The following is an 11052-nucleotide window of genomic DNA, read 5'->3' as shown; positions in this document are numbered from 1 at the left end:
CAGCATTCATCACTGACCAGTTGTTAAAATTGTCATGTATCTGTCTGTGTGTTTGTACTGATGACTCGAGGTCGTTGTGCTAAATGCATGCACTAGTTGACTTTTCATTGTCTTACAGCCAGTTTGAGTTGCTTTAAGATTCCTGCAGCTTGTCACTAGAATTTCTCTTTATTCATGAGCTTTTGCACTGGCTTTATAGTCAGTTTGAAACTGATATGAATATATTTGAATGTCTGTGGATGGATGGAGTAATTGGATGTATTCTAGAATACTTTTTGGTAAGTGGTCATAAATAGAAACTATTGAAATGTAGGATCTAATCCTGCAACCATTTTTTCAACCTCTGATACTGTCAATAGGAGAGCTCTCTGCATAGCAGGGACTACAGCATTAGGCTCGTACAGAACAAAAATGTAGGTTGTTCACAGCAGATTTCATGGCACAGACGTGAATGTTTCCTATTTAGTGAAGACTTTTTCTTTACACTGGAAGCTTGCTTTTCAGACTTGTAAGCCAAACAGACCCTCCACAGCAGACCCTTCAGTAGTTTTTTGAGTTTTTTTTTTAATGTGGTAAGACCAGTTAATTTGCTGCTGAGCCTAATATGTTTTTTCCCTCCTTTATTTACTGACCAATGAAAATTAATGGGAGTCCTGTGCTTGTTTGTTACTTGTGGTTCTCAATATCTCCTATTTATTGATAAAGGTCAAAGCTATCTGTGTTAGTAATTATGGACTGCTACTCATAGCTAATAATTAACAGAAACTGGTTACTACTTACCTCTGTTAATAAATCGGTCCAGTGTGACTTTTATGCATCCTCAATGTAACTTAGGGATAATACAGAAATGATGAAAAAAAAAATACAGGAAAAGAAAGGAGCATTTATATCAAAAATACCTGTTTATTGTAACATAGTAATATGGTTTAATTGAACATCCATCCTAGATTTGACTTAAGTTATGGATATGGGGAAATAATTATAACTGTTTCTGAAGTCCTGAAACACTGGAATATTTGGAGTTAGATCAACAAAATATTTGGAGTGTATTCATGGTCCATGCTACACCACAGTACTTCTGGGTGTTTAAGTGTTTAAGTTAAGGAGGAGAGCTGAAGATCTCGGTCTGCTGATCTTCCTTGCTCTGCAGGAAGGGATGTGTCTTTGGTCCTTTTTGTTCCCAGGGCTTTGGCTGCAGGACAGCCCTGACCCATTCCCCTCAAAGACCTTCCTCTAACATGTGGCTAGATGAGGAGGCATGGTGCACACTCCATACGGTCACGCCAGAATAGCTGGTGGAGTCCGTGCTGATCCCCTGTGAGCCTAAAATGTCATACCCTTCAGAATGTCAGAAATGTGCACTTTCTGACAGCAGCAGGAAGGCTTGAGCCCCGCAGGGCACAGCACCTTGCTGCTTGGGCTCCTGGGGCGAAAGGGCTCCCACAGAAATGCCTTGGGCACTCTGAGCGTCCGCAGCCGACCGAGCAGCCACCTGAGCAGCCTGCACTGGAAACCAGTCTGGACTGTGATGCCGGATAACTTTGGAGGTGTTTGCTTCCTGGCAGGAGTTGAACAGCTGGGGGCATGTGTGAAAGCAGAATTTTAGGCATGTTCAGACTTCGAGCAGTTGCAACGTGTAGTAGGGAAGGTCACCCCTACGTTCTGCCGCATTTTCTTGGTCTATGTGACCGTTAATGGCTGCAGAAGAAAACAAACAGATCTGTCTAGAAGAGAAAGTCTCTAGTGTTGGAGTTAAACGATGCCTTTATCTTTGTTTGCACTGTCAAGTTATTTTTCTTGTTTTGTCACCGAGGGAAGGGGTGATAATGTATCCTAATGTCTCTCTACAGACAAAAACCGGTGCAACTGTTAAAGCTGAGCTGTAGTGCTGTGTCGGGCAGACCTGGAAAGTCTCCACGAGCTTTCCAGGAATTCCTGGTTTGCTTTCCAGGAATTCGCCCCTTGGTTTTCTAGGAATTTATACTGTACTTTGTAGGAAACGCCACCTTCTGCTTCCTAGGTATATTTCCTCATCACTTTCCAGGATTGTTTCCCCACCTGCTTTCTATGAATTTTTCCTAGGCTGCCCAGTAATTTCCTCCCAGTTTTCAGTAATTGCCAACGTGTCTTCTGGAAATTCCTTCTTTTATTTCCAGGAAATTTCCCTCTGCTTTCCAGGAATTCTCCTTGTCTGCTTCCTAGGAATTTTACCTCCTGTGTTTTAGGAATTTTCTTGGTGCTTTCTGAGAAAACTCCCCTCCAGGTGGGAATTGTCCAGGGGCTTTGTAGATTTTCTCTCTGTCCTTTGTAGGAATTTCCCCTGTGCATCTTAGAAAATTTTCCTTTCAGTACTAGTCTTTCTGTAAAATATTAATACATGAAAAATAATTTGTACAACATTAATTGTGATAACTGACATTATCTTAATTTAACAGATAAGGAAAATTGTAGCAGGAGGGTGATGTAACCTCTCAGTTCCCAAAGGAGGTGCTATGTCTGAGAGAAGATTTAATTTCAGACTTGGAGAAAAGAGGAATCAGTAAGTCTAAAAACCCAGCATTCTGGTTTGCTTTGTTTTTTTAATCAAGTTTGGGTATTGCAGATGCTAAAAATCATAGAGGAATTGAAATAAAAGATGATCTGGGATGTTAGAATCTAATTCATGGGCCACATAGCTCCTACCTTCCAACACCAGAAAGTTGGAAGTGGGAATTCCTAGAGTGTGTGACCATTCTTTATTCATGAGGGACACTGTGTCAATTAGTGTATCTGCCTTAACCAGTGACAACTAAATATATCGATGTGAGCTCACATTCCCGTTGGATTCCTCACCACTTTAACTTTGATCAAAAGCACCTAAAAATACTTCTGGGCTGGGAAGGAAAAATAACTTCAAATTGCTTTTTGATCACGTTGTCAATTCGCAATGGAGAGGAAAGCAAGCTGCAGGTTTGGTAGGGAAGTGTTTCTAGTGCCTAAAGCTGTCATGTAACGTTTCCTCCTCTGCTATTTCCCTGTTTGTATCCCATGCATATTATATTGTCCCTGTTTATTAAAACCAGAGCAAATATTAATCTGCTCCTCCTGTACAGCTTTTAATTGTGTAAAATATGCATTTGTCATAGTTACCTAGAGTGATTAAGGCAGATAATTCACTGTTGGAGCATCTGAGATCTTGGATATTTATTACCAAAGGATATCTAACAACTGTGCTGTGTATTCCAGAGTACTTGCTCTTCTTGCTATATGCTGCATTCTTTTTATCTGTCTGGGGGTTTTATCTATCCATAGGGCTATCTGCCATGCTATCTGTTCATGATTTAATTGGTTTAATTAAATCTGTTGTTACAGTTTCTAGTTTAAGTGATTAATAAAATATTGCAAAATAATCTGTTAGATGCATGGAGACGTTATGGTAGGCTTTGCCTGATGTGTTGTCTAATCAGGTTTTTTTTCTTTTTATCTATTGGCAATAGTTTGATTTAAAGCAGCTGCAGGTCCCTCATTTATTTATTTATCTTGAGCTAGTAGTACTTGTGGCAAGACGAAGGGTTCACAAAGGTTTCCTGGAAAAGTAATCACTCCTTTTTCTTGCATAGTCTTATTGGTAATGTTAAAAAATACATCCTTCAGTTTAGTATTTGTCAACAGAAGACTTTACTCAGTTCAGAATTTTTAAATGCAATAACTTTGCCCACAAGCAAAATGTAAAATGAATTCAGGATTTTAGCCTTTTATATTTTCAGAATATCTTCAAGAGAACAAAAATATTTTTACGTATCATTACACTTACCTTTTTTTGCTAGTTATCACATTTTTTTGCCTGTTAAGTTTCAGGGAATCACAGATTGTAATAGTTTTATCATATTGCAGTTAAACATTTCTTGGACAGTAGGAATAAGAGTACTTAAGTCACAGACTTAAACATGAAAATGGGGTATTAATCACATTTCATGTAAATTGCAGAATATAGACTTATCAAGTTGGATTAGAAGCTATCTCTCATTATGAAAGCACTGTATCGGAAAAGAATATTCCCTTAAGTAGTTTTTGCCTGCAATGTAAGGATTTTGTACTATTGTTTTCTAATAAGCCATCTGTCATTCAAAAAGAAAAGTCCTAGATCTGGGAAGTGAGGGGACAGGGAGGAACTAAGGGCTTAAGAATGTTCAAATGACATGTTTAGCTCTGAGGTGCATCAGAGGTATTGGAGCAGAGGAGATTTTGCAGAATGCCTGCTGAAAATTTGCTTCTTGTTTTCTGCAGAAATGCTGGTGGTACGCTCTAAGCTTAAGCCAGATTTCTATTTTCTTGAAATGTGGATCCTCATCCTAGCTTATTTGTGTCTCTGTCTCTAAAATGCCATCTCCCTTGTAGTCTCCATAGACTGAAGCCTCAAACTGCCTGAAATGAGGGACGTTGCCTTTCACAGCTGGGCAGGGCAGCAGCTGCTTCAGCGTGGGGCGTAGGTGCTGGGCGCGGGATGGCTACAAGTGTAAGCACCCCAACCCTTGGTGTGCAGGAGGTGAACCAGTACCAGCAGGTAAAGGTATTTTTCCATGCCTCACTCTCACCAGCCATCTGGAAGGCAAGAACAACTCTCTTTTATATAGCTGGGCATCTTCAACATGATGGTTTTCCCAGAGTTAAAGGTAGTTAATAAGTTGCCTAGTTAATCCCCTAACACTTTCAGGTATTGCCTGTTCTCAGTTTTCAAATGTGTAGGAGCTGAGCTCTAGCCCCGTTGCCTGGAAATGTTTAGATAAGCATGCCTTCTTTAGTGCGTTTTAATTCCCCCTGAGCCTTTTTGCGCAGCTTCTTTTATGAAAAAAGTAGACTTTGAGGAATTGTGTGCAAATCAGTAGCTCTCCAGGGGAATTACAAGAGCACCCAGAAATACTTGCTTTCATTATCACTGTCTTGGCAGTACTGCTGGAGTATGTCCTCACGTGGTGCCACTTAGAAGCAAAAGTTCGTTCTTTTTTTTGACACTCCAGATCAACAACTTCCCGGGTTTAAAAGTATTTTGAAATCCTCTAAAAATGTGTTGCATACCATTTGCTTTGAAGGAAAAATCTATTATGGGTTTGTCGTGTCTGGTGGAAAAAATGTGATTTATCTATTTTCTTCCCCCCCCCCCCCCCCCCCCCCCCCCCCCATCTCTGAATGCAGCCAGCATTCTGTAGCTCGGCAAGCTGAAGTATCATTTTTGACCACGTTTTTTTATTCTTGCAGATCTGCTGTCCAAACCAGTATGCTGTGTTATGCCAATCTATCTCCTCGTCAGTGCAGCAGGCAGCTGTAGTTAGAATACAAGGCTTTTGCGTTCCACCAGCTCCCTCATCTCTCAGATTTTATTCCATTTCTTTGAGCAGTGGACACGTTCCTGTCAGTCTCTGTGCTTTTATTTAATTTGGGCAGCTATATAAGATAGAACGGATGGCTGAAAACAGTGAAGACCATAAAATGTACCGCATGCTCAATGTCATTTGAACCAAGTAACGTTGTAAATTTTTTGCCCCCATTGCAATGAAGATCATGTGTTTTGGAGGCGTGTTAGCAGAGGCATCCAGCCAAGAACCAGGGACGGAGAGGATAACAAATAGCTTCACCTTCTGAAGGATCCAGCATGCACAGAGCAGGTAAACGAACTGGAATTGGACCTATCTTCCTTTGCTATGTATTTCTGAGGTGCGTTTTCAAGAGTAAGTGTTTTTCATATTCTACTCACGTCACTAGTCTATAGTCACTAGTCACTAGACTAGAAATTAGTCACTAGTGCTCATTTCTCTGAAGCAAAGCAAGGATTGTATTTCTCAAAGAATTATTTGAAGTTTGATATATTGGAGTCAAATCTTTTCCACAGACAATGTTTTTGAACTCTTGCACCTAATGACAACTTGGCATTACTTTCAATGGTCATAGAAAGTGCTGGTTTCCAAGAAATTCCAAGATGTGTTAAACAAATGAACCTAGATAGTGCACTTTAAAAAATCATTTATATTTTTCAGAAACATTTAGTGTTATTGTTTTACATCAAAGTAATATAATAAATGGGATGAATTACATAATGTTTTGAAATGGTGTAGCAGTTTGTAGTGGTATTCATCTGGAGATATCATGCCTTCATTCCTAAGATTGAGTTAATTCATGCAGAAGATTTGTCTGCACGCTCAGTAGATATATTTTCTTACTACTGTATAAATTGATGAGAAATGCATGCTCTAAATGGCTTATCAGTCCCACAAGTAGCCCAACATGTTAGATTACGTTTATAGGCTTTAAAGTGAGAAATCAGTCTAAGGATTTAGGTCTAGGTAACTCTGTAGGGAAAACAATAAAGTTAAAGAAGTAAATAAAACACTATTAAATCTATGTCAGCAATAATCAGGTGATACCCAATTAGTTAATCCATCCTGTGGTCAGAGAATACATGCTCAGGCTTCTCTGAATTTGGATTATTTGTTGACTCAGCCCCTGAGGAATTAACCTCTGAGGTCACATGCTTCACATTTGTTGAGTAGTATTCTAAGTACAGCTAAGTAGAAATACTGAGAATGCACACATGCAGTTAAAGTCAATGAAAATTTCTTGTTCATTGTATTTTGAAAATCAAGAATTTTTTTTCTTTTTTTTTTTTTTTTGAGTCAGAGCTGCACGTGGTGGGCAATTTTCTGTTTTTCCTACCAACTGCTCATACTCCTGGTGTCCTTCAAATATGGTACTTTCCAACTATATAATAGTGTGTAACTGGTAATACTATACTAATGATAATAGGTGAAAAAGTTTAGGCAGAAGCTGGATTTGAAGTTGACTCTCTTTAATTTCTCTGTAGTTCATTCTTATCAATGTACAGAATCTCTTTTCTTATAATTCCTGCAGTAGTTAACCAATTGATGGAGATGTATTTCTCTTATATCATAATACCTTCTGTAATGTTGTAGGCTTTAAAATTGTTCGGTTAAATAATTTAAAAGCTTTCTTTAAAGGAGTTTGTATTATATATACATCTGAAAAGAAAATTGAAAAAAGTACTGAAACTGAAATTTCAGAATAAACCCCATAATTTTTGATATTAACATGAATGGCCTCCTTTCAAGTAGCATTCCTAAATATCCATTTCTTTATATTCATATACATGGGTATAAAGTAACTATCATTCTAAATTAGTCATAGCTGAATATACAACTGATTATTTGCTTTTGTGAATTATGTGGAAAATGTGGTTAGCAGGAGGACACACAAAGTCTCAGCAATGAAGTTAGAGATGTGTGGCCATAGATGCTTAAAGTTTTGTTGCTGCACAATGAATCCTGAAACTCACAACTTACCAGGTGAAAATTCAGAGATAGTATTTTGTTCCTCTTGATATTTTAAACTTTTCAAATGCTAAATTGGCAATAATAAATTATTTTACTTTCTGGGTTATTTAACAGGTTAGAAAAATACTGCATGTAGGTCATTGTCAGCAGATGGCAGATGTGGCAGTAGTGGGTATGATTGTGTTTGAATGGGATACCTTCACACAGGGGAGATGGAATTGTTTCATCTCATTGATACCACACTAAAATACACAATCATGTTGCTGAGTCCTGGGATGCTTGGTGCTCTGTAAAATAATTTTTCGCTCATTTGGTCTTGTTTATATACAAGTGAGATCATGGGTATTAGCTTGACTGAGTTTACTGGCTTTCAATGTGAATAATTACTTTTTGTTTAACTCCATTGCCCCAACATCTGTATTTTGTGTTCATTTTAGAGGCTTACTGAACATCACCTATTCTATTTAAGTAAAGTCTATTTTATTTTTGTATCATAGGTGAATGGTGTGTTTGGATAACGTGAAAATGGTTGCATACAACTTGAAGGATTACAGGACATTTCAGGGAAGTGTGTATTTAAAAAACTGTAAGATGATAAGGGCCAAATTTATTAGATGGGGAACCAATCCTGAAATACACTAGGATTTACTTGGTAGACATATTTCTGAATGTAAGACCTATTAATTTCTTAAATACATCCTATACCTTTTTTTAAAAATAAATTGCTGTCATTGAAAAAAACAATAGTGATGTTTGTAAAATGTGTTTTCCATCAATAACTAAAGGTAGAAGTTCTGCCATGAAGCTGCTTGAACAGGAGGTGAGCATCTCCAAAGAGAGTGAAGCGTGATTATACAATACACTTAGAAGAGATATTTGAGACACCAAAGGTAAGATGTCATTAATTGCTGCCGTAGTGCTGGTAGGCTGAAAAACAAACAAAAGAACCATCTCAGTTCCATGGTAACTCATTACAAATCTTATTTGACAATTTTGTCATTTGACACAGATCTTACCAAAACATTGTGGAAATAAGTATGTTTTACTTTCCACTAAATTCCTGCTAAGCCACTGTTGCCAGAAATATAAACTAGCAGTTTAACAGAGGACAAAACCAGTTTATGTCAAGGCAAACAGCCAACTAAGCCTGCTTTGTTTGCTGATCTCTGATAAGCAGAGACAGTTACTGCAGCTTAGGTTGTAATTTCTTCCTACTTCTGATTCCCTCTCCCCCACCCCCGCTTCCCCTATTCTGTTTAGAGCTATTGCAACAATTAAATACAGTCACTATGAAAATTGCAGGGTTGTTCCTTTCCTCTGCTTGTTTGCTGTAGTGCTTTATAGGAAAAGTGACCCTCTTGTGTGTCCATAGGATTTCTAACAGGGGGAGACATCAGCCCATAAGCAGTCTTTCCATTTTTTTATGGATGTCTGTTGTTTCAGAAATTGTCACAATGGCAAAAATGATGGAAATCTTATTTTTGAGGTTAAATTACTACTATTCTGTCTTTAACTTACTGTATTACTTGTTGGAAAGGTGTTATTACTGAGCTGAACAGAAAAGATCTCAGGACTCTTCAATGACATCACTATACTATAAATATTGCAGTAACATGTAAAATAATATTTGCTGTTAGCTTTAAGCACAGGTTTTTGTCTTGGAATATTGAATTGGTCAGAAGTCTCATTTGAGTAATGTATTATAGCTTTCATTCCTAGTTGCAGAAAAGTTGCGGTTTATATTTTTTCAGATGTTGGTACTTTCTGTAAAAACCATTGATTAATGCATTGAATGGAAGAGGCTTTAAGTTAAATCTACACTCAGTCCTTGTTTTGAAATCATAACATTGTTATACATTTTTTTTAAATGTATATGTTTTGAGAACTTGAGAGTTTTGCTGTAGTAACCATGGGTAATATTTATGGCAGGTCAATTGTCTTTTGCCTTCTGTTCATGACATACTAAGTGCATTAGGGTTCTAGGTCATGGCAGCTGGAGCACTGCTATTAATTATATATATTGTTTTTACATTAAAAGAAACTAAACCCAGAAATAACAAAATCATTACATTCTCTCTTCATTAATATTAGCTGATGCATCTTGTAATGGAGCTGTGTGAGGATGGAGAGCTTAAAAAAATTATATGTAGTCAAAGCATTTTACAGAAAATTAGTGAAGGCATATCACTTAGTCTTGCTTCAGCAACAGCGTATCTTCACAGAAATGGTAATTAAGTTCCTTTTTCTCTCCCATATGTTCATTGATTTTGAGCATTCATACATTTAACAACAGTTACTGATTGGTATTGTTAACTATCATTTATTTCATAGGATAAAAATAGTCCAGTAAAGAAAAAGTAAAATATACTACATTAATGCTTTTTTATAACTTTATCTTACTTACAGATGCAATAACTGCTACCATTTTTCTTTTTATTTCTCTTTCTATACCAGCTACAATTACATGTATTATTATTTCCTAACTTGCAACTGCTTTGCATTAAACATTATCTTAGCTTTGTTGTTAAGTACACATTACTAGTCTGTTACAAGAGGTAAAAAAACAGAAGCAGATTGTTTCTGATACTTAACAATATGTGTTGCATTTAGGATTCAGTAAATATCAGCGTTTTCATCCGCCACACAGAAGCATTACAATTCTGCACAGTCCACAACAGGGTTAACCTAGCCAGTCAAAAATTTAGACTTGGTAGATAGTGTAGGATTGTGAATAATTCTGGAGTTTTTTTACACAGAAAGATTAAACTCTGTTACAGCATACTGCTAGGAATCCTCCGTTTACATTTTTTCCCGTAGAGATAGCTGAATTGTGGAATGGTGCCTTATTTAGAGCCTTGCTTCTTCTGTGTACTCATTGAAAGGGCAAAACCTGTGAGTTTTGGATGTGAAAGTGAACTGCAAGTACGAAAATATGTACAAATTTGGTAATCATACAATATAAACCCTACTTTTTTTGTGAGATGATGCCAGGTGATCTACTGATATAAAAACCTGAACCAATATGAACTTTTTCCTTTACTACAGGATTGTGGGGAGGAATGAGATTTGGAAATCTGAAATATTTCTATGACTCCCTAGATGAAATGGGAAAGATGCTTTTGGTTAGGCTTCCACTAGTTCAGAGTGAAACGCACTGGAACTGCTCAAAGAAATTACTCAATCGAAAGAGTTTAAAACATTTCTGTCAGAATATCTTGACTGCAGCTGATAGGATTTTATTTCTCTTGGCAGAATCTGTTCACAGAGCTCTAAAACTGGAAAACATTTTAGTTAAAAGCAGTGACATCAATGAAGCAAATGAAATGAAATTAAACATAAAGGTAAGACGACAACTGAAGCTGTTCTACTTCATGAAGTAGTTCTAACATCCAGGTATTACTGGGAGACTTGCCTTTGATACCTATTAGCAGCTTTTGAAATGAGCTACTAAATGGTGTTATTAGGGAAAAAAATAATTTTGGAAGCTAAGTGCCGCTGCTGAAAAAGGCACTTTTCTTTTAATAAGTATATTTCTAGGTCAATTAAAAAAAAAAAATCCTTAAAGTAACCATACCTTGTTATACCATCTAGATCTACATTAGCATATTCCCAAGCCATTAGTTACAGGAAGCCAGCAGTTGCTATGAGATGTGATTAATTTTTATATTGAGAATATTGTCAATTTAATGCAAATCTGTTAATAATTTAGAAAAAACCCACCTATTTAGCC

At 37.0% G+C, this 11052-nt stretch overlaps 1 protein-coding gene across 1 annotated transcript; it reads left to right on the top strand.

Annotated features, from left to right (window-relative positions):
* The first annotated feature begins 4483 nt into the window (after positions 1-4483).
* Positions 4484-10702, top strand: STK33 (serine/threonine kinase 33). The gene is given in 6 exon segments (XM_037402611.1): positions 4484-4543; positions 7437-7494; positions 8108-8160; positions 8162-8212; positions 9414-9549; positions 10575-10702. Coding segments are annotated over 6 exon segments (486 nt in total).
* The last annotated feature ends 350 nt before the right edge of the window (positions 10703-11052 follow it).

Source organism: Falco rusticolus, chromosome 10 (genome assembly GCF_015220075.1).
Source record: "Falco rusticolus isolate bFalRus1 chromosome 10, bFalRus1.pri, whole genome shotgun sequence".
NCBI lineage: Eukaryota > Metazoa > Chordata > Aves > Falconiformes > Falconidae > Falco > Falco rusticolus.
The sequence above is the reverse complement of the archived record's forward strand: the minus strand, read 5'-3'. Positions and strand labels throughout refer to the sequence as shown.